The sequence below is a fragment of the Squalius cephalus genome, assembly GCF_949319135.1.
Source record: "Squalius cephalus genome assembly, chromosome: 5".
Taxonomy (NCBI): Eukaryota; Metazoa; Chordata; class Actinopteri; order Cypriniformes; family Leuciscidae; genus Squalius; species Squalius cephalus.
This window is the reverse complement of record NC_137126.1, coordinates 17,209,966-17,234,580: the sequence shown is the minus strand read 5'-3', so window position 1 is coordinate 17,234,580 and position 24,615 is coordinate 17,209,966. Positions and strand designations below refer to the sequence as shown.

The window sequence follows — 24,615 nt, the reverse complement described above, 5'->3', positions numbered from 1 at the left end:
GGATCATCAGGTTTAAAATTGTTTTGCTGATAATATATGTTATGAAAAAATTGCGTTAAATAAAATAAAATAAGTTTATTTTGGACCCCACTGTTCTTAATCTGCTTATTCATGAATCTAATGCATGTCATTTTATTGCAGGTCTCTATGATAAATGTTTCTACGCGTCCAGTGATAGAGGATGGTTGTTTGGCATCAAAGCAGTCAGTGACCAAGCCAACCGTGACCCTCGCTTCTTCTTCTCCCTCAAGACGGACCGAGCCCACAAGCTCACCACGATTACCTCCAATGCACCTTACACTCCCAACCAATGGTCACACGTCGCAGTGACCTACAACGGTCTCTTTATGAAGCTGTACGTTAACGGGGCACAGGTTGCTGTAAGCCGAGACCAATCCGGTGAGATTTTCAGCCCTCTTACCAAGAAGTGCAAGGTGCTAATGATCGGTGGCAATGCGCTGAACCACAACTACAGGGGTACAATGGAACGCTTGAGCTTGTGGCATCGGGCTCTGACTCAGCGTGAGATCATTAGATACATGGATCACAGTTTGGGTCAGTTTGGTGACCTCTCTCAGCTAGTCATCCATGAGAACTTTGAGAACATGTCAAGAAGGTGGCTCACGGTGAAAGATGGTAGCTTCCCCCGGTTGGAGCACTCAGACCGAAGCCTGGCGGCTGACCTCAGTGACACCGCACTGAAACCTCCACCTTGCGGACAGACTGTATGTGACAACGTGGAGGTGATTACAAACTACTACCAGCTCTGGAGCTTTCGCAAGCCCAAGACTGTGCGCTATCGAGTGATAAACGTTTACGATGATGACGGACGCTGGCCGACGATTACCGAACACCAGATCAACCTTCAGCACCAGCACTTGAACAACGCTTTCCGCGTCTACAACATTTCCTGGGAACGAACCGTTCACAACGTCTACAACTCGTCATTACGTAACCGCCTTATACTGGCCAACTGTGATATCAGCAAAGTGGGCGATGAAGAGTGTGATCCAGAATGTAACCATACCCTTACGGGATTCGATGCCGGATACTGTAAGAGGCAAATCGCTCGCTGTCCCGAATACAAGCAGGGGAATGGGGTTTGTGACCCAGAGTGTAACTGGGACAATTTCTATTACGATCATGGGGACTGCTGCAACCCTAACACCACTGATGTCACGAAGACCTGCTTTAATCCTGCGTCACCCCTCAGGTAATTCACAAACTGCTATTTCAAACCTATTCAGTGACAAACACAGAATATGGCAGACAGATGAATTAGTTACATAATGCATTAATCATGCAAATATTAGATTATGGGCCAGATTTACTAACAGCTCTCACACTAATTTGCCCTGTTTAGTAAATCTGGCCCTAAATCATGGGCAAAAATCAACCTGTTAAGCGTGACATATAAAATAATAGTCAGAAATATTTATTGATTTTCTGATTATGATTATGAAAAAAAAAAAAAAATTGTGTTGAGTCTCATATTTAGTACATAAGGCTTTTATTGCTCATATAGTTTGATTTAGGAGAATTTGGAGCTATAATCGAGGAGGAAAAAATTTAAACAAATTTATTCAGAGATGAAAACAGAAAATTATGCAATTTGGAGCAGTTGCTGATATATGAGATCTTTATAACAGTATTGCAGACTACTAACATAAACTGCATATAAATGTCAGTTATCACTTTATATCTCCCAATAATATGTCTTAGTAGGATGATATTTAACTGCTTACTTTTATGATCCAAGCTCTGTAGTTTTTATGCATACCACGACCAGAAGGGGGGCATTTTTAGAATTATACTAAAAGTCCTTTTACTTGCTAAAAAGTATAAAGGTCAATCAGATGACAGAAGGCATGTAGTAGATTGTGTACAACAGGTTTTTCAGCAAAGTTTTGATCCTGTTCATAATTTAGAGGCTTCAGAAATTTGTGTTTCAAATTGATCCTGTAGGTTTTACAATAGGTATTTTTCACCAACATGTATTAATTAAAAAAAACAACAACTTTAAAATGCAATTCATACATACAGTGATTACCTCTTCTATGATGAGCATGTTTTTAATTTCTGAATTTAGATTTTATTTTCCTTTTCTGTACTTTTTTAGGCATAAAGTAAAACATTTCAGAGTGATAACTGTCCTGATATCATTACAAAGAAAAAAAGGCCTCATTAAAATAAATAAATTGGAATTACCTTTTTATATTGTAAAATGACATGTGGTGTGACTCCTTTTACTTGAAGAAATTTTTTTTTTTTTAACCTTTTTGAAAATATGAATGTGTCAAATCTGTATTCAAGGTATATGGAAAATTTGACTTTTTCCTTGATGGTTACACCACATGACATTTTTAAAGTCATGTAATAAATGTTATTTTCAAAACCATATGAATCCAACATGAATGGCACAACTGGATTTGTCCCTTTCTTTATCTTTAGACACTCTTATTTGTCATTGAACCTTGTACAACAGTTCTTTCTTCTTCTTTTGAAGCTCAAGGTTAGAAGTTCATACCTGTTTAAAGATTTTGGAAGGGAACTCCAGGGCACTATAATTTGCATTCCTATGTGTGAATCTTTCAGCTATTTGAATTCCGTTCCATCAATGCATTATGGCGTGACGTCTTGAAAACATCTTACTGTTTAACCGGAGTCATGAGTTCTGGAGCATGAATCAACGTATACAGGGATGGATGCAGTTTGAGGGACAATAAAACACCATGAAGGATGAGTCTCTGCCCTATGGTTTGGTGCGCACCGTTTGGTGTGTCTGTACTAGTGAGTTTCAGGCCTGTGCTTTTGTGTTTCATGTATCCCCGGAGTCCGTTTTGGCACTGATTCAGAGCTCAGCAACCAATCACGTTTTACTCTGTGGGTGAAATTAACTACTCTCGTGGCGACCAGATGTGAAGACTGAGGAGATTCTAGACATAGTTCTCCTTTTTTGTAAGCTTATAAAAGTTATTTGATAGAGAGTAAGTGGGAATGGAAACTATGTCCCCCTGGACAAGCAGGCCAATCACAGCTTAAAGCAGAATCTCCAACACTATTACTTACAGCATTAGAGACTCTTCTGGGAGTCCTGCTCAGGAAAAAGAACCTTCCAGAAATATGTTGAGGTTGTGGTGGCACTGGATACTGTTAGGGTAAAGGACTGTATTTCTTCTCTAGATGGTGGGACAAACCAAAGATCTCTTTTCCGCTCTTCTCCTTTCTCAGCAAAGGTTCCTGTAACTGTTTTGTGACATACATTGAGGTTTAGACGTCTGAGACTACTATGACAATCTGGGATTCAAAATTGGATTTAAATCTGGAAATAAACAAAGCTTTAGAATTTTGAAAAAAGTAAACAAAGAAACATTATGAATAAATGTTATAGTAAATATAAATATTTAAGATTCACCACTCACCAATCAAATATGTAATTGATCATGTGACTCAAATCAGACTGGAGAAAATGATCATCCGGAAGTGCTGTCAATTAAGCAAAAGGGACAATACTAAAACCTTCTGAAATTAATGTTACTTTTTCCAATACAACTTTTCACTCAAATCATGCTGATAATATACGTAATTTGTTATAAATGTAATAAATGAAGCATTTTCACAGGTGGACTCTTTTGAAACCCACTTTATGTCTGCAGCAGATTCTTAAAAGCAAAACCGCTGATTATCATTTAGTGCAGTTTAGTGCATTTAATCAGAATAAACAAGGACATTTAAGGACAACTTGGGATCTGTGCCAGATTAAAAAAAAAAAAAAAAAAGAAAGTCATGTCATGGTCCAAGTCCAAGATGAAAGTTTTATTCTCTGGAAACAGTAACTGAATAGGGTTGAATGGTTGCATATTTAATATCTGTAAATCGGAACGAATTAAATATAAAAGGCATCACTTACCTTTCAGATGTTCTATAAATTAAAATAGCCTATAGGTTCCAGGTTCATAACCTCATTGCATTGTGGAACCACTCGTAAATTACATAATCATATTGCTTCCTGTCCGTCTGTGGTTACAGATCCTTAGTTCACTGTAGTTGTTTTTTGGTTGCTGTAATTGCAGTTTGTCCTGTTGATGTTTGTGTGTTAGATGTGACTAGAGCCTGTGGTCAAGTGGAGAGCACTCCAACTTGTTTGTTGCTTGTTTTGATTTGATTATGGTATGTCTGGAGAGCTTTGCCGAAGGCTGCATAACGAAGTGATTTGACATTCCTTTTTGATTGTACAAGAATGCATGAACAAAGAGTTGTGCAAGAACAGAACAATGAAAAAAAATGCTGTGGTGAATAGGCTATGTTTTTGCCTACAAATCATGCAGATGTCAACTTTAAAATCTGCCATTTTCAACAGTCCTTTTAATTAATAAATTTAAAAATCTCAGGGTTTTATTAATCCTGTTTTTTCATATCTGTATTGTTTCTGTAATGTATGTGATATATTGAATTGGGTTTTAGCTAATAATAACTTAGTTGCTTTTATCTTAAAACAAAAAAAAACAAAAAATGTCAGTTACAGGTTGCTATTATAACATAGTGTTAGTTGTAACCAGACTCGGACTCGAGTCGCATTTTAATAGACTTCAGACTTGACTCGGACTCGACCTGAAATGACTTCAGACTTGACATGACTCGACAAATTTAAAAAAAAACTCAAGTCTTTTATCATTAACTACTACTACATATATATTTCCTTACGTGTCATGTAGATCGGACCCTTGTAATAGAATTTGATTACGTATGTCTGTGTATTGCACGTAAACTCCAAAATGTCATAAGAGTCGACACCGTAATTTTTTATGAGACATCGTATCCACAAAGGTTAGTCACATTAACACACAATCTCAGAAAAAAAATCTGAAAAGCTGTCACTGGAATGGTACCCTTTAAAAGGTTCTAATATGTACAGTACCATTTAGGTACTAATACAGACCCTTTCCAAAAAATTAGAATATCATGGAAAAGTTTATTCCATTCAAAACGTTAAACTTCCATAGATTATAGATTCAGGGCCCACAACTTAAACGATTTCAAGTATTTAGTTGTTTATTTGTACATAATTTGGGCTTCCAGCTCATAAAACTCACGAAAACAGTATTTCAAAAAATTTGAATATTACATGAAATCACACAGTAATTACACAGTGATACCATGGTCATTGAACCAGGTTTTGGTTATTTTGGCAGTGTGGGCAGGTGCAAATCCTGCTGGAAAATGAAGGAAGCATGAAGTGCTCTGAAAATGCCCTGGTAGATGGCTGCGTTGACTCTGGATTTAATAAAGCACAGTGGACCAAAGTCCTCTTTTCTGATGAGAGCAAATTTTGCATCTCATTTGGAAACCAAGGTCCCAGAGTCTGAAGGAAGAATGGAGAGGCACACAATCCAAGATGCTTGAAGTCCAGTGTGAAGTTTCCACAGTCTGTGTTGGTTTGGGGATCCATGTCATCGGCTGGTGTTGGTCCACTGTGCTGTCCACTCAACGCAGCCGTCTACCAGGACATTTTCAGAGCACTTCATGCTTCCTTCAGCAGACAAGCTTTATGGAGATGCTGACTTCATTTTCCAGCAGGATTTGCACCTGCCCACACTGCCAAAAGAACCAAAACCTGGTTCAATGACCATGGTATCACTGTGTAATTACTGTGAGATTTCATGTAATATTCAAATTTTTTGAAATCCTGTTTCCGTGGGTTTTATGAGCTGGAAGCCCAAATTATGTACAAATAAACAACTAAATACTTGAAATCGTTTAAGTTGTGGGCCCTGAATCAATAATCTATGGAAGTTTAATGTTTTGCATGGAATTATGGAAATAAATAAACTTTTCCATGATATTCAAATTTTTTGGAAAGGGTCTGTATGTACACTTTTGGTACCGATATGTACATTTGAGGTACTAATATGCACTCTTTACGTACAAAGGTGAACTTTTTGAAATGGTACTGCCCCAGTGACAGCTTTTGCACCTTTTTTCCTGAGAGTGTAGCTAGCTATACTGTGCTGTAGCTGCATGGCTCATTTGGAAAAATCTAGCCTTTAAACCTAGCACTATGTTTATCAATCTTTTCATAGTATATGCATCTTTTCTCTCTCTTAATGTGTCTATGAAAGAGATAGAAAGAGGTTGTGCTGCTTAATATTTTTGTGAAAACCATGATAGATTTTTTCAGGATTCTTTGATGAATCGAAAGTTCAGAAGAACAGCATTTCTTTGAAAAATAAATCTTTTGTTATATTATACATGCCTTTACCATCACTTTTGATCAATTTAATGCATCATTGCAGAATAAAAATATAAATTTCGTTAAAAACAGTAGTGCCTGATTACACAACGTTGTGTGGCTGTAAACAAAAATGGATGGTAGCGGTGTAACAAAATCAACAATTGCCGGTAAACTAGCAATGACAAAAACACCTCAGGTTACGTATGTAACCCTGGTCCCCTGATAGCGAACGAGACGCTGCATTTGAGACGCTGTGCCCTGCGTGATTGCGTCGTGAAGCACGTGTATAATCAGTCCAATGGAAAGACGAGACATCATAGGTGGGTGACGTCATCGACCAGGAAACTATAAAGCACCCCTGAAACCAGACCACGTTAGCTTCTGGTAAGCCTGAAGCAAGTCGATCAGGGCATGCAGGAAGTATGGCAGGCAAACGCAGCATCTCGTTCTCTATCAGGGAACCAGGGTTACATACGTAACCTGAGACGTTCCCTTTCAAGGGAACTCAAGCTGCGTTTGAGACGCTGTGGGAACCCCATACCCACTACGCCATAATACCAAATGCTCGTTCTGTGTGAAGTCCTTGCGCACACTAAGAGGCAAGCAACCTAGCCCCAGGATCATAAAATCTGACAAATGTATGTGGTGAGGACCAGCCCGCCGCATTACAAATATCCTGAAGAGAAACTCCTGAAATTAAAGCCTTAGAGGCAGCCATACTCCTCGTAGAATGGGCCCGAACAGCCAAGGGTGAAGGCTGTCCGGCCGCTTCATAAGCAAGTGAGACAGCCTCAACTACCCACTTGCTCATTACCTGTTTAGATGCAGGGCAACCTTTCTTATGTGACCCGAAGCAGACAAATAATTGCTCTGATTTACGCCACAGGGCAGCTCTGTGAACGTAAGCATCCAAAGCTCGAACGGGACATAACAGATTAAGTTTTTCCTGATCTGGGGTATTAAATGGTGGAGGATAAAAGGCCTGCAGCACTATTGGGCCCGCAACATTAGTAGGGACCTTAGGGATGTAACCCGGTCTAGGGTGAAGAAATGCCTTCACCATACCAGGTGCAAATTCCAAACATGGAGCAACCGACAAGGCTTGCAAATCTCCAATTCTCTTGATAGATGAAATAGCGAGAAGAAATAACGTTTTTAGAGTGAGGAACTTTGTGCTCTAGAGTGCAATGCAGGTCTCAACCTCAATGTACCACGGAGAAAACGAATAATTAGAGGATCCCAAGAGAAGTGCCCCCCAGAGGGGTGTGGTAGGCCGATATAGCCGCCACATACTGTATACCTTTAAGGTAGAAGGGGATAATCCAGCAGAGAAACGGTCTTGCAAGAAATCAAGAACTGTACCAACAGGGCAGTTAACAGGATCTAGGTGACGTTCACCACACCAGGCAGAGAATAATTTCCATTTCAGTGCATAAAGTTTTCTCGTAGAAGGTGCTCTGGAATGGAGAATGGTCTCAATGACCTCAGTCGAGAGACCGGATTCTATAATCCCCCTCAGAGGCCAGGCCCACAGTTTCCACAACTCCAGATGAGGGTGAAATATTGTGCCTCCTGCTTAGGACAGTAGGTCCCTCCTGACCGGAATCTCCATGGGAGAGCCGTCTAGAAGGGACACTAGGTCCGAGAACCTCACTCGAGCCGGCCAGTAAGGGGCTACTAATAGCAGACGGGCCCCTTCCCGGCGAACCCTCTCCAGAACACCCGGAAGCATGGATATCGGTGGAAATGCGTACAGGTGTAGCCTCGGCCACACCTGCACCATCGCATCCAGTCCGAGAAGAGCTGGGTGCGTAAGGGAGAACCACATGGGACAATGGGTTGTCTCTGATGATGCGAACAGGTCGACTTGAGCTTGACCAAATTTCTCCCAAAGGAGCTCCACCACCTCGGGGTGAAGTCTCCACTCCCTGGGCCTCAGCCCCTGCCTCGACAGGATATCTGCTCCCAGATTCTGATGCCCCGGAATATATAATGCCCTGAGTGACAGCAATTTCCCCTGGGCCCATAGGAGGATCTGATGGGCCTACTTGCATAGGTGACGTGACCTCAGACCCCCCTAATGGTTGATATAGGAAACCACCGATGTGTTGTCCGTGCAGATAAGCACATGGTGACCTCTCAGGTCTGGCAGGAAATATTTGAGTGCTCGAAATACCGGCATCATTTCTAGCCGATTTATGTGCCAAGAACATTGATGGTCAAGACCTTTCGCTGAGTGGCCACTCATGACCGCCCCCCCATCCCGTGAGGGAGGCATCCGTCGATAGCGTTACGCGTCGACAAGAAACCCCCAGCACTGGGCCCTGGGCGAGGAACCAAGGTTTCTTCCACATGACCAAGGCACGTAGGCATCGCCACGTGACCTTGATCGTGTGAAACGGATTTCCCCTCGGAGAAAACCCCTTGGTCCTGAGTCACCACTGCAGAGGTCTCATGTACAGAAGGCCAAAAGTGATTACGTTGGACGCAGCTGCCATGAGCCCCAACAGTCTCTGTTTTACCCCCTAGTACCCCCTAGGCCTAGTTTTAACCCCTTTACGGCTGTGAGAATCGCAGAAATACATGCAGGAGACAGAAGTGCTTGCATTGTTATCGAATCCCATATTACACCCAGAAAAGTGGTCCTCTGTGCTGGGAGGAGCACACTATTTTTGGCGTTAAGCTGCAGCCCCAACCTCTTTATGTGAGACAGAACGACATCTCAATGCCCAAATGCCATCTGCTCGGACTGAGCTAGAATCAACCAATCGTCGATATAATTTAATACGCGAATGCCCTGGAGTCTCAGAGGAGCCAGAGCTGCATCCACGCATTTTGTAAAGGTGCAGGGTGATAAACCTAGGCCGAAGGGAAGAACCCGATACCGGTATGCTTCGCCCCCGAAAGCAAACCTCAGGAACTTCCTGTGATGAGGATGGATAGATACATGGAAGTACGCGTCCTTCAAGCCTATTGTGACAAACCAGTCCTCGGACTGAATCTGTGGTACAATCTGTTTGAGTGTAAACATTCTGAACTTGAGTTTCTGAACTCTGCTGTTTAATTGACGCAGATCTAGAATAGGATGCAACCCCCCATCCTTCTTTGGAACAATGAAGTAACGGCTGTAAAACCCTGACTCTCTGCTGGGAGGAGAAACCCTTTCTATAGCCCCTTTTTGTAGAACCGTCAGTACTTCCTGCTCCATAACCAGAGCCTGCTCGGAGTCCACCACTGTGGGAAGGACCCCTTGAAATCTGGGCGGACAAGAACCGAACTGAATTCTGTAACCCTTTTCTATTATATGCAGGACCCACTGAGAAATATTTGGTAGTAGTTTCCACGCTGCCAGAAATTCTGCTAAGGGAACCAGTCTCTCGAGACTGGCCTCTGGATTTGGTTGAACAGTCATTTCTGTGCCCTGAAGCGGTGAACCGGCAGGGAACAACCGAACTGACCGTTCTACGACCCTCCTTGGAGGAGCGTATGGGGACGCTGACACCTCGGTGCCCTGAAACGGCGAACCAGCAGGGAACAACCGAAGTGGCAGCTCTGCGACTCTCCTCAGAGAATCGCCCCCCAGAGGGCACCGAGGAGGAACGATTTCTCGAAACCGTCCCTCCCTGGAGGGGACCACCGTCAGAAGCCTGACAACCATGGCGTCAGGACTTCTTCTTACAAGCCCTCTTAGAGATGACAATCCTCAGATCTTGCCTACCCCTAACAGGCTTAGACTGCGACCGCCACCCAGGTTCCCCAGATTGTGGAGGAGCCCGAGCGGCTACGCTCTGTTTCTGTTACACTCTGTGCTGTGAGGAGCTCGTAGACGGCCGAGACTGCTCAGATTTAATATTCATATTTAATATTCATATATTTAATATCTAGGGGACATTGGGCTGGCGAGGAAGAAACCTCCGCAGATTGTTTTTTTTGTTTCTTGAAACCTATCGATGACACAATTTATAGTGTCGCCGAACAGACTTGTAGGCGAAAGTGTCGCGTCCAGAAGAACAGACCTATCTCTATCTATAATATCTGAAAGATTTAACCAAAGATGACGTTCCGTGGCCACCAGGGCTGCCATAGAATGGCCCACAGATTTGGCCGTCTCCTTGGTGGCCCGGAGAGATAGATCTGTTGCGCGACACAATTCTCGAATTGCGTCAGTGCTAACTTCCTCACAATCGTCCATGTCCTTCAGCAGGTTAGCCAGGTATGCTTGGAGAATAGACATGGTGTATAAGCATGCCGCGGCTTGATCTGCTTCCGAATACACTTTTCCCACCAGCGAAGATGTAGCTTTTAAAGGCTTGGTGGGTAACGTCGGGGCTTTCAGTGACGCCCGAGGCATTGTCATATAACCATAGTGTGATATACCCTTAATATTACTATAGTTGGATGTTTGTGGGTTATGCACTCTGAAAGAAACCGGTTTATTCCACGATTTTGACACCTCTGTGTGTAGATCAGGAAAAAATGGGAGTTCCCGACGAGGAGGTTGTGATCTAGATGGCAAATATCGTTCATCTAAAAGACACTTTCTAGATTCGGTGTCAACATCATCGACTGGCCAGTCAATATTTAATTTAGCTACAGCACAAGTCAAGACCTCCAATAGCTCCTCATCAACAGAGGTATGAGCTGGCGAAGACTCATAATCCCCTGTAGCAATACTAACGACATCCAGTTCCTCAGAACTGGATAGCCGCAGCATTGGTGCCTCAACCTGGGAAGGAGAAGCCGCAGAGCTGGCTCCTTCCTGGGCAGAGGCACTGAATTCAGCAGGTAAGGGCTGAGAAAGGGCGGGGCCCGTCTCAAACCCCGCTACTAAATCCATCTGCGAACCCCAAGATGAAAGCTGCCGCTGTGCCTCTGCAGCAATGGGACCCGCACTTCGGGGAACGCGAACCGAAACGTCCTCCTCGAAAAACGCCCGGCGGGAGCGGAGCGTCCTCACGGACAGCTTCTCGCAATGCTCACAGTCAGCGCCCTCGAGGACTGACTGGGCATGCTCCACTCCCAAACAAGCAACACAAAGCTGATGTGTGTCCCCACCTGTGATGTAACGGGGGCAGGGAATAACACAACGCTTAAAATCTTGCTTGCTCGCCATTATATATGATATATTGAACTTGACAGACAACAATAAATATGACAAGGACAGATATACAGAGAGTGCTTGCTGAAGGCACAGAAGCTAACAAGGTCTGATTTCAGGGGTGCTTTATAGTTTCCTGGTCGATGACGTCACCCGCCTATGACGTCTCGTCTTTCCATTGGACTGATTATACACGTGCTTCATGACGCAATCACGCAGGGCGTTCCCACAGCGTCTCAAACGCAGCTCGAGTTCCCTTGAAAGGGAACATCATGTTTTTAATTATGCACTTTAAGCTGATGCATATATGTATATGATATAATGTGACATGATATGGGGTCACCCTAAGACCGCTGGCCTGGTGAGAAACTATGGTAGACAAGACGGTATAAAAAACAAGACGAGTCCAAAAAAATAAAAATGAGTCAAGTCAGTATAATGGCATGAGTCAAGACCAGTATTTGGCTCATTTTCAAGCATTAAGACGAGCTCTCAGTGTCAAAAAGATAGTGACATCATCAGTGATTTAATAGCTAGCTGTTAGCTACCGTATGTCGATTTTATAAAAACCGGAATGTTTCAGGAGTAAATTCAATTGATTTGTGTTTGCCACTCATATAAATAACTGAACTATCTGTGTATGGAACTGGATTAAGTGCTCAGTCTGGCAGTGATGCCAGTATTTAGCTTCAGGGCAGGGCTTTCGCTGATCACTGATGATTCAAAGGTCACAACAACTTTAAGAGAGGAAAGAAAATGCATACAGTAGCTTTCCTTACAGCATACCTCAAGTGCATACTTGTTTGTCTCTGAGTAGTCAAAGGTATGTTGTACCGCTGTGCACTCTCTTTGCCCCCTGCTTTGTCCTTGAAAAGGGGATCCAACTCAAAAAATAAGAGGATCTCTATTAGCAGTGAAACTTCATTCTGTGACATAATCAGTCACTTGGCTTGTAAACTAAGCTGGCTAAGAGCTGGTTACCTTATCAAGGATTTGGACGCTCTTAGCACCTTTTTTTTCCTCTGGAGGCTTGAGAAACCACAAGCCTACAGAAGTGGCAACCTAAAAAAAGAGATTGAGATCTGTCTCCCTATTCATCGCATGCAATGGCACACACACATCGGCATACAACCACAAGGTCCAACCCCTAGTGTTTAGAAGTAGGTTTGGATAAAGAGTTAAGCCCTGGGGACAGAAGGATTTCCTCTTTTTAAACTGCAGCAATTAAGTAGTCCTTTAACATGCCACTGTGAGACCAGCTGATTCATTTGTGTGAGGAGGCCTTTTCACTGGGGACTTCCACTCCTCCACATTAGCATCACTGGACACACACAACCTTATTCAATTTCAAAGAGATAGTTTCAGTTGTATTTCAAACATATTTGTCTCCTAAAATAATGTGAGGCATTCATGAGAACCAAATAATGCTGATGCTTTGTTGCAGCGTCTCTGTTTGTGTGTCCGGCTGTCCGCATCAAATGTGATGGTACACAACTTATGTTGAGTCAGCATGAATATAGTCCTGAGGATACAGCTCTCAATGTTTTTCAGCCTTTAATAGTCGATACATATCTCTTTATTTATGTATTTGCTCTGAAATGGCTCAAAGGGCTGTTTTTTTTATTTTTTTTTTTTTATCAGTGTGACGGCCTGAGTGGTGGCCGCACAAGAGCGGTAATGTGGATGCACACACATGCACACACACGCACACACGCCAACATTCATACATTTACACAAAGGATATACATTTAAGAATGCTCTTTATTTAAACTTATTTTGTCATTCATATTCATTTGTTTCCGTGTAATAATGGATCATAATAAATCACACAAAACAAACAATATTAATTATTTCTTTATTGTTAGGTTTTCATATGTTTACATTTATAGCACATTTTATATACATTGTTACTGATTTGAAGTGCACACAAATTAGTTACGTTGTATATGTTACTTATATTTGTTTCTGTTTTGAGTTTAAGTTTACCGTGATGAACTTCAGACATGGTCCGCTGCAGCCGCATCCTGGCGTAACAAAGATTAGAGTCCGGGCAGGAACAGAGAATTTAAGCGTTATTGGTTCCGCCCGAACATACCATTTGCTGGAATTGCCCGGGGGAGGAAGAAATGTTAACGTCTTTTATCAATTGATTTATTTAGTTGTACATTTATGATATTTGATTACATTTTGCTTTCCTTATCTTTATTTATTGTATACCTTTGTTTGATTTGATTTTGATTTACTTGTGGTTATATGTTGAATGTAAAGTTGAATCGTTTCCCCTCTTAATTTGTAATGGGCCCATCCTTTCCTTTATAAACTGTTGCTTTGTTCATTTGAGCAGGTCAGTAGTTTTAGTTTGTTTGTTTTGTTTTTTTTTGTCTAATTGTTTGATCTCATTTTCTGTTTGTTTATTTTTGTTGTAAGAAGTTTATGAGTTTGTAAAGTTATTTTTTTCTTGGGTTCAAATAAAGACCCATTTTCTTTTGCAAAGCTTGTGTTCCTTGTTCTTGCCTCTTGGTCCCTCACATATGGTGGCAGCGGTGGGATATTTCAGTCAGTCAAGAACACAAAGCTGTGTTTTGTTTTTTCTGCCCCTCGAGGCTGTGTTTTTTTCCCTGTTAATATGAGTCGTACCTTAAAGAAAGGTGGGCCTAAGGCTCCTCCCTTGCAGCAAGAGGAAGAAAGGGGTGAGGAGGACCAGGACATGGTTGAAGGAGCTGAAGGAGGCGAGGCAATGGGAGATGGAGAAGTTTCGGTGACTGAGTTGGCAAATCTGCTTCGAGCCCATATGGCCAGGACGGAAGGCCGGGAGACTGTAAGACAGCAGGAGCAGGCTGATCAGGAGCGACGGTTTAAGGCTCTCCAGCACCAGTTCGGGCTTTTGCAAATAGAAGTCCAAGCACGTACCTCTCCGAATCTTCACTTATCTGATGTTGACCGGGAGTCCCGGGAAAGGCCTAATGCAGATCCTTTAGATTCTGATGGAAACTCCGTGGCTTCAGCTCATCAGCAGAGTTTTAATCAGGTTGGGAACAATGTAGGCCCACCGTTATCTCAGATACCTCGATTGGAGAAGCTGAGTGACACTGATGATGTAGAACACTTCCTTGTGACTTTTGAAAGGATTGCTGTTGCTTGTAGGTGGACTAAAACTGATTGGGTTTGGCATTTAATCCCTTTGCTGACAGGTAAAGCAAGAGCAGCTTATGTCAATATGGATGTGAATGAGTCTACTGACTATGATAAAGTGAAGTATGCTATTCTAAAGAAATATGATGTCAATGCTGAAACTTATCGACAAAAGTTCCGTTCCTTATCAGTAGATCCATCGGAAAGTCCCATAGAGCTTTATAACCGGCTCAAAGAACTCTTTGGAAAGTGGGTCCAGCCTAAGAGGAAACAGGTGGAGGAGGTGAGTGAGATCATCATTCTGGAGCAATATCTTAGAATGCTGTCCCCTGAACTCCAGGTGTGGATTCGAGAGAGAGATCCCAGAACCGCAGCAGAAGCAGCGTCTTTGGCGGATGTGTTTGTTGCAGCCAGAGGAAAGAGTAAGCCGTGGGCTTGGAAACCTGTTAATGACCGCCGTTCTCTTGACATGCCTCACTTTCAGAAAAGGAAGGTGGAGGGGTCTGGTAAGCCCTACATGGGGAAACCTACTTCAGCCAAATTAAATTTTTCTCCTAAACGACCTCCCATATGTTACCTGTGTGGTCAAGAAGGGCACACTAAACCAAATTGTCCAAAGATCTCAGCTCAGCTTACACAGCTATGTTTTGTACCAAGGAGGGATGTAACCAAATCCCCAAGCTCTTTGAGAACTACAAATGTGGAGATAAATGGTGAGAAATTGACTGCTTTGATTGACACCGGCAGTGATCAGACTCTGGTAAGAAGAAAGTTCATATCACCCTCTTTGATCAGCACAGTCAACAAATTACCTATTTGCTGTGTACATGGAGACGAGAGACTGTTACCTACCGCCAATGTTTATGTCAAGATAGAAGAACAGACTTACCTGGTGAAGGTGGGGGTGGCTGATAACTTGTCTTTTCCGGTGATTCTGGGTCGAGATATACCAGTGCTGCTGGAGTTGTTGCATCCGACTCGACAGTGTAACGTGGTGGTGACCAGAGCAAAGGCCAACCAGTCAGAGGGGATTGAGCACCAACTAAGTACTTTACCTTTCTTCAATACAGAGATTGAGACCGGGGTGTCGAAGAGGAGAAAGACTAGAAGAGAAAAAAGACAAGAAAAGGTAAAATATGCTGCTCATGCAGTGTCTGAAAATATGGACTGTGACTTACCTGTGAACTTCCAGGTGCCCACCAACATCGTTCAGATGCAGCAGGAAGATGCTACTCTCACAGAGTGCTTTGCTAGAGCTGCAGAGGTAAGAGAGAAGCCTCTAGATGACAGTACAGCCAGATATGTGATAACGAAGGGAATACTCTATCGAGAGATCGGGGTCCAGAAACAACTTGTGGTTCCACAGTGTGTTCGAGAGATGGTGTTACATCTAAGTCACTCGATTCCTTGGGCTGGCCACCTGGGGAAAAACAAGACTACTGCAAGAATCAAAAAGTGTTTTTTCTGGCCTGGTTTGAAAGTAGATGTGGCCCAATTTTGTAAAAGCTGTCCTGTTTGTCAGAAGGTTTCCCTCAGACGTCCGTCAAGAGCACCACTACAACCACTTCCTATCATTGGTACTCCGTTTGAGAGGCTTGGAATGGATGTCGTTGGTCCAGTGGAGAGGAGTCGCTCAGGGAACCGTTTCATGCTGGTAATAACGGATTACTCCACCAGATACCCAGAGGTATTTCCGTTAAGATCTGTGAAGGCGAAACCGGTGGCTACTTCCTTGGTCCAGTTATTTTCCAGGGTCGGATTTCCAGCAGAAATTCTAACCGACCAGGGCACTAATTTCATGTCTACCTTGTTGAAGCAGGTCTACCAGCTCTTAGGAATTAAGAGTCTGCGCACTACTCCCTATCATCCCCAAACGGATGGGTTGACTGAGCGATTTAACCAGACTTTGAAGCAGATGTTAAGGAAGTTTGTCAGTGAGACTGGTCAAGACTGGGATCAATGGTTGCCCTATCTTCTATTCGCTTATCGGGAAGTCCCTCAAGCTTCCACAGGCTTTTCTCCTTTCGAGCTGTTGTATGGCCGTGATGTCAGGGGCCCATTGGCTCTGCTCCAGGAGATGTGGGAAGGGAGTCCTGAAAAGAAAGAGCCCACTAGTGTTGTCTCCTATGTTCTGCAGATGAGGGAACGGTTGCAGAAGATGACCGTTTTGGCTCAGAATCACTTGGCGGAAGCCAGCGGAAAGCAGAAAACCTGGTATGACCCCCTGGCTCGAGAAAGAGATCTGGAGGTCGGTAAAAAGGTACTTGTCATGTTGCCTAGTCGAGAGAGTAAACTGCTAGCAAAATGGCAGGGTCCTTATGAGATCAAGAAACGCCTGGGTCCTACGACTTATGAAATCAGTATGCCGGGTCAAGATCGATCTAGTCGGGTTTTGCACGTTAACCTGTTGAAAGAGTGGGTTCCTCGTCCTGAAAAGTCACAGTCACTGATGATTCACTGTATAAAAGAGGAAGAATCCGATGAGCAGTATCTGCCACAGCCAGTTCCTGGGGACATTGGGTTAGATCATCTAACAGCTTCCCAGCGGTCACAGGTACAAGTTCTCTTCACTTCGAATGTATTTTCTGAATATCCTGGGTTTACCAACTTGATTGAACATGGTGTAGTACTGAAACCTGATGCTGTCGTGAAACGCCAGAGCTATAGGATACCTGAAAGATTCCAGGTGACCTTGCAGGAGGAGGTAGACCTTATGCTCCGTTTGGGCATTATTGAACCTTCGAACAGTGAGTGGTGTCACCCCATAGTCCTTGTGCCAAAGAAGGACGGGAGTATAAGGTTCTGTATTGATTTCCGATATCTGAATTCAGTATCCCAGTTTGATTCCTACCCTACTCCTCGCATAAGTGACCTAATTGATCGGTTGGGCCAATCCAAATATCTTACAACAATGGATCTTTCTAAAGGCTATTGGCAAATTCCACTGACTCCCTCCTCGCGGCCCTTGACTGCATTCAGAACACCAAGGGGCCTTTTCCATTTTAAGGTGTTACCTTTCGGCCTTCATGGGGCCGTGGCGACGTTTCAGAGGTTAATAGATCAAGTATTACGTGGTTTAACTTTTGCTGCTGCATATCTTGACGATATTGTCGTTTACAGTAACACCTGGGAGGAACATGTGCAGCATCTCCGAGAAGTCTTGCAGCGTCTTCAGAATGCCGGCCTAACTGTCAACCCCACCAAGTGTGCTATAGCTAAACAAGAGACTGAATACTTGGGCTATGTTATTGGCCAGGGTGTTGTGCGACCGCAGGTGAAGAAAGTTCAAGCCTTGGAGAAGTGTGTGGTGCCCCAGACACGTAAGGACCTGCGATCATTTCTGGGTATGGCTGGATTTTACCATCGCTTTGTCCCTAACTTTTCTAGCAGGGCTGCTCCATTAACGGACATGGTGGGGGCACGTTGCCCGAACCAATTGCAGTGGACTGAGGAGAGATCGAAAGCCTTCCGGGACATCCAGGGAGCTTTGACAACTAGTGCTGTGCTACACAATCCTGATTTTAGTCGTCCTTTCATTGTACAGACTGATGCCTCCGAGAGGGGAGTAGGAGCCGTCCTATTGCAAGGACCACCAGAGAGCCGACAGCCAGTGGCTTACATCAGTCGTAAACTGTTTCCAAGAGAAGTACGTTATTCAACGGTGGAAAAGGAGTGTTTAGCCATAAAGTGGGCGTTGGATTCCTTGCGATACTATCTATTAGGCCGTGAGTTTACCATGGAGACTGATCATAGAGCATTGCAGTGGTTGGAGAAAATGAAGGATTCTAATGGAAGGATTACAAGATGGTATCTCGCCATGCAGCCCTTCAGATTCAAGATACAACATGTTCCTGGTAAAGTCAACGTTACTGCTGACTATCTATCCCGCTCTACTCGCGAGATTCCTGAAGGGAGGGGAAATGTGACGGCCTGAGTGGTGGCCGCACAAGAGCGGTAATGTGGATGCACACACATGCACACACACGCACACACGCCAACATTCATACATTTACACAAAGGATATACATTTAAGAATGCTCTTTATTTAAACTTATTTTGTCATTCATATTCATTTGTTTCCGTGTAATAATGGATCATAATAAATCACACAAAACAAACAATATTAATTATTTCTTTATTGTTAGGTTTTCATATGTTTACATTTATAGCACATTTTATATACATTGTTACTGATTTGAAGTGCACACAAATTAGTTACGTTGTATATGTTACTTATATTTGTTTCTGTTTTGAGTTTAAGTTTACCGTGATGAACTTCAGACATGGTCCGCTGCAGCCGCATCCTGGCGTAACAAAGATTAGAGTCCGGGCAGGAACAGAGAATTTAAGCGTTATTGGTTCCGCCCGAACATACCATTTGCTGGAATTGCCCGGGGGAGGAAGAAATGTTAACGTCTTTTATCAATTGATTTATTTAGTTGTACATTTATGATATTTGATTACATTTTGCTTTCCTTATCTTTATTTATTGTATACCTTTGTTTGATTTGATTTTGATTTACTTGTGGTTATATGTTGAATGTAAAGTTGAATCGTTTCCCCTCTTAATTTGTAATGGGCCCATCCTTTCCTTTATAAACTGTTGCTTTGTTCATTTGAGCAGGTCAGTAGTTTTAGTTTGTTTGTTTTGTTTTTTTTTGTCTAATTGTTTGATCTCATTTTCTGTTTGTTTATTTTTGTTGTAAGAAGTTTATGAGTTTGTAAAGTTATTTTTTTCTTGGGTTCAAATAAAGACCCATTTTCTTTTGCAAAGCTTGTGTTCCTTGTTCTTGCCTCTTGGTCCCTCACAATCAGAATAATAATAATTTTGAAACAGCTACTGTTGCCACATACATTTGCAATGTTTAATGTCTAGCACAAAATATCTGATTAAAAATAACCAAGGCATATTTTTCACAGTGTATTTTTCTGAGCTTCTAAGGGGACCTTGGAGGTGGGGAAAAAATAGATGGGATGAAAAATTATATGACAGTGCTTTTGCGTTCGCTCACCAAACTTTTGCATTCTCTTGTGAAAGTGTTGCGTTCCCCAGAGAAACTTTGAGATTGTTCGCAAAAACACTAAATGCGAAAGTTTTGCGAGATAACTCAGAAACAAATATTGAGATGATTTATGGTGATTCATTACAGCGGACCTTTTGAACTGTTTCACGGAAAATAATTTAATGTTTATTAAAGGCTCAGCAGTATTTTTTTCAAACATAATGTAAAGTTTTAGTAAAATGTAAAAAAAAAAGTAAATCTTTTGTTCGTTCCAAATTAGCAATATTTCTGAGAGTGAAAAATTGTGAAAGTAATATAACAAATGACATAATCTGGAAGTAATGGAGGATTTAGGAATATATAGTTCAGAATGTTTATATATATATATATATATATATATATATATATATATATATATATATATATATATATATATATATATATATATACACTGTATATATACTGTATATATACACACATACACAGATCGTGCACACTCTAATACAGTATGTCATTGAACCAGATGTTGATTGAATTTTATTCTCCCAAAAAATATGTTTTTAAATACTTTGTGCAGGTGTTTCCTGTGGAAAACTGTCTCAGACATACATAGGAATATCCGAAGCTCTACATTGCGCTCATTCTTCAGCGAGGCTACAGTGTTTACTGTATTATTTTCATCCAATATTTCTTATGTTTTATCTACTTCAGTTCTCTTTTCTTCATATATAAAACAGCCCCAGTTTTTGATAGACCTTGCATAAAAGAGTCCTCCTCTCTTCTAGTCCCTTTTATGGTAACTGTCTGTGAATTATATTATTCCTGTAGAGGTCAGCTACAAATTATCCCACGAGCCTGTGAACTTCACGCCTGGTTGTGCATGATGCTAATTGTATAGATGATTGATCACTCCTCTTATGTACTTGGAGCTGATGAAAAGATCCCTGAAAGGCTGAGAAAATTATAGCCCTCTCAGCCAACTGGTGAACACTGCCATGCCAACCCGCCCCGAGCAGCTCTACGCAAAACCACACTCAGTACATCTGGATGTAAGGCAGTCTTTACTGATTCAGATGAATAATACATGGGTGTAAATGGATGAAGCCATAATCACGCATTTAATAGGCATTAAATATAAATGCGTCAACACACCACTTGGAGCACTCTCAGTGTAGCCAGGCGGAACTGATCAGCAGTGACTTCTGCGCTTTCTCCCCCCTTTTTTGCTCGTATAATGGACAGCATTCCCATGATACAAGCCTGTACTGTACATGTTGATATGTAAATGTGAATGGACTGACCTCTTTTAAGACATTCTGCCCTGTGAGATTGGCACCAGACTATTCTGGCATTCATGAAGGTGATCACCACTAATGTCAGCCTAGTGATTCATTATGTGGCTTCAAACGTTGTACTGCCAGTGTCACCCACTTCCCTACTCAGCAAAAAACCCTCAAATGATCCTGAGAAGAATTGTGCAATACATGACCACTGATGCCTGCATACTTTGGCTGGACATATGCATACTTTGGCCTGCTGTTTATGTAGTAGGCCTACGTCCACATCTGATTCGTGTTGTGTTTTTGTAAGTGAGCCAGTGGATTAAACTTAATTGAACTCAGATTAGGTGGCTTTGACCTACAGTAGTGGAATTTTTATTAAAGCAGAGGCCTGCGTTTTAAAAAAAACAAGCTCTTTTTGCACTTACTCTATAGCTGACTTATTCATCTCATCATGAAACTCCCTGACCCCCTTTCCCCCTTCTGTACAGCCAAAAAGCCAGCCAAATATTTTCATAGGAAATAATGAAATTCCTGAAATTATTAGGAGGGAAACCTTATATCATCTGTTCTCCTGAGCTGGCTTCCACGGTTTCACAAGCGAACCTCTGCCGCCTTTTGATTTCTTTTTCTTTCTTGTTTTTTTCTTATAAAGGATGATGTCATTCTAAGTATTACAATATTTATATACATATACATATACTGTACATGTACATACAGGGCTGGACATTAACACCTGCCAAATACAAGTGGATTTTAGCAGTGCCATGTAATGCAGTCCCTCCTACTAGCCATATATCGATATATCGATACGGAAATATCTGAATCGCTATCAGTACTAATTTTCCACAGAATAGATACACGATACTCGGTGTGCTTTCTCTGTCTCTCATCTGTCTGACAGCGAGTTGACACATAAATCCACCTCCCCTCATCCACTGGTTTCATTTTCTCAGGATGAATACAGGGCTTGAACTTCAGTGTGGGATTTTGTGTATTGCGCTTAATTTTACTCATTCCCACAGATTTTGTGCTCACACCCAAAGTGCATGCACATAAAGCAGCCTCTCAGTGCTAAATTGAGTTCTTTTTCGCTGCTTATTGAGCTTAAGCAGTCAAATACACCCAAAATAATGTCAAAATGCTGGTCTTGGCGAGAATTCACTTAAACACAGTCAGATATGTTTTAAGTGAACGTAAACGGTTGAGGAAGAGTGTAACGGTATAATGGATCCATGTGTCAGGTCTTAAAGTGACACCAGCCTTATGTACCTGCTGGCAAATTATGAGATAATATTAATTATTAATAATAATAATTATCTATCTATCGATCTATCTATCTATCTATCTATCTATCTATCTATCTATCTATCTATCGATCGATCGATCGATCGATCTATCGATCTATCGATCGAACCAGATGTTGATTGAATTTTATTCCCCCAAACATAAATAGATATTTTGACTGAGCATATTGTGCCTGATTGGTGTTGTTCTTTTAAAAATGTTAAACCAACATGCTTTATAAATAGTTTTATAAAAAAGTCAAGTCAATTCACCTTCATTTATATACCACTTTTTATAATACTGCTTACACGACACCATTTCAACTGAGATCAAAAAACTTTTAATGCATTATGGCCATTCCTTTACACAACAACAGCGTTTTGGTGGCCTGAGAATGCAAAATTTGAAACAGGTTTTAAAATGCAAGTTTTTGAAAACAAGGTTTGAAAGCGATACCGTTATCATCTCTGTGTAAACTTCAAAAACGTGTGAAAACGGTGACGGCATGCACGTGCATATTACATGTTTATGCGCAATTGAATGTGTATGTGTTTGTGTTTGTTTGGAAATGTATCCAGTACTTAAACACAAAAGTATGTTTACTAGACTTAATTTCCTTCTTTTGAACTGTCATGCCTAACAGTTTATTTTCTTTTTTTAATCCTTTTTTTTTCTAAAGGATGATGTCTATTTATTGCAATATGGTTTACTCATAGGCAGAGTTTGACTTTTGTGCTTGAGGGATTTATTATTTATTATTAAATAATAAAATAATTAAATAACTAAGGATTAAATGGATTTCAAGGGAATAAATAAAAAAAGAATGGCAAAAGTAGTTCTAGTTCTACTAATTCAATTGTAGTTAAAAATAGTTAATCAATTTAAACAATTTGCAAATAATATTTTATTTAAAATGTGCACACATTCACTCATATTCTTATGTCTAATATGTAGAAAACGCAAACGTTTCTTGTCTTGTCACATTCAGTTATGAATTACATGAACCATGATAGCATATTTTCAATTCAAAACGACGAAATTTCAGAACGTTGAGTAGATACTACACTAGATGGGCAATTACTGTTGGTCGCTGAACATTTCTATCGTAAAACAGTTATCTAATACTTACATCTACTTGCATCTTTCCATGAACTCTTGTTGCATTGTGACAGTGACAGTAAGACCTGCCTTCTTTGATTTGATTGGCCATCTCGATCATTTTGAAATTGACAAACACTGTTAGACAGTTGAGCCAGAGCAGCCTAAAAATTCAATCAACCTAAAAATTGTACTTTTAAAACTTTGTCATCCTAACAACAAACAGCTTTACTCTTCTACACTAAAATAATAAGATAAGATAAACAAAATGAGAAAATATGATTTTTTTTTTTTTTTTTTTTTTTTTTTTATTCATAGCTCACTAGTCTAGATAAACTAGATACACTCATTTTTCAAAAGAGGATTATCTAGATCAAGATAAACCAGTGATATACTTGTCAAATTTCTCATAAGAGAGTCAAAGTGCTCATTCTTTACCCATAACAAGTTGAAATGATTATCACACTAATGCCCCTTGTTATGTTCTATCCTATTTTGAGTTGTTTTCTGAATATGTGTGGAATGAGGCAGGTTATTTGAGACCTGTACCACACAAGATGTTTCCACGCTGTGCTGCATCTCATTGGCAGCTGTGTTGGCTTGTAATGTCACCACCACAGCTAATCATCAATGTTCTGCCTAGAGAACATCACACTCTCAGCCGTGGTTGTTCAATTTTGTGCAACATTATCACGCCTCTGTCCTTTCCATTCACGCACACAGAAGGGGTATTAGATGGGTCAATGAAATGATGACTGAATTTTATTCCCCCCAAAATGATTAGATATGGATTAGATTGGACTGAGCATATTGTCCCTGATTGGTGTTGTCATTTTAAAAATGGGATGTACAATAACCAATATGCTTTATAAGTATTTTGTTTTTGATTGAAAATATGGTCTAGTACTTAAATGCAAACGTGTGTTTACTAGACTTACTTTTCTTTTGAACTGTCATGAGGCTCCTAGTGTTTCTCTTTTATGACAGTGAGTGATGACTTAACAAGACATAGTGCTATGGTATAAGGCTTACGAGAAAATAAATACCAGGAAATGGTCATCCTGTCTCCTAAGCCTGTGTCTTCCTTAGAAGGTTAATACATCAAAAAGCACTACAAAGTAATACATTAATTTTCATAATGTCTAGGCTAACCCTGGGTTTAGCAGCATGACAACAGATACTGTGTTTGATTGGTCCTCACGGTGAACTGGCTAGCAGATGTTGATCTTAAGATGAGGAATGAGACCTGGTCCCCCCCCCCCCCACCCACCCATTGAATAGTGGAGGTGGGTATTTACTACATTTAAAAGTGTCAGCGGCTGGAGCTCAGGACCACTTGTATTCATTTTTGTTCCAGCATTTTTCAAAAGAGGATTAAGCAGGCCTCCCATAAAGACAGAGGAGGTTAGCAGAGAGGCGATATGAAATACTATACGTCTGCTCAAATATGAATATATGCATGGTTACATGCTGTTGTACTTATGG

General features: G+C 41.3%; 1 protein-coding gene across 1 annotated transcript in view; it reads left to right on the top strand.

Moving 5' to 3' along the window:
- The window catches only part of pappab (pregnancy-associated plasma protein A, pappalysin 1b), a 118,187-nt gene that overhangs the window by 5,713 nt on the left and 87,859 nt on the right, over window positions 1–24,615 (top strand). The window contains exon 2 of the mRNA XM_079873004.1: window positions 142–1,213. Coding sequence (XP_079729130.1) covers window positions 142–1,213 — 1,072 coding nt within the window. The remainder of the gene's footprint in view (window positions 1–141; window positions 1,214–24,615) is intronic.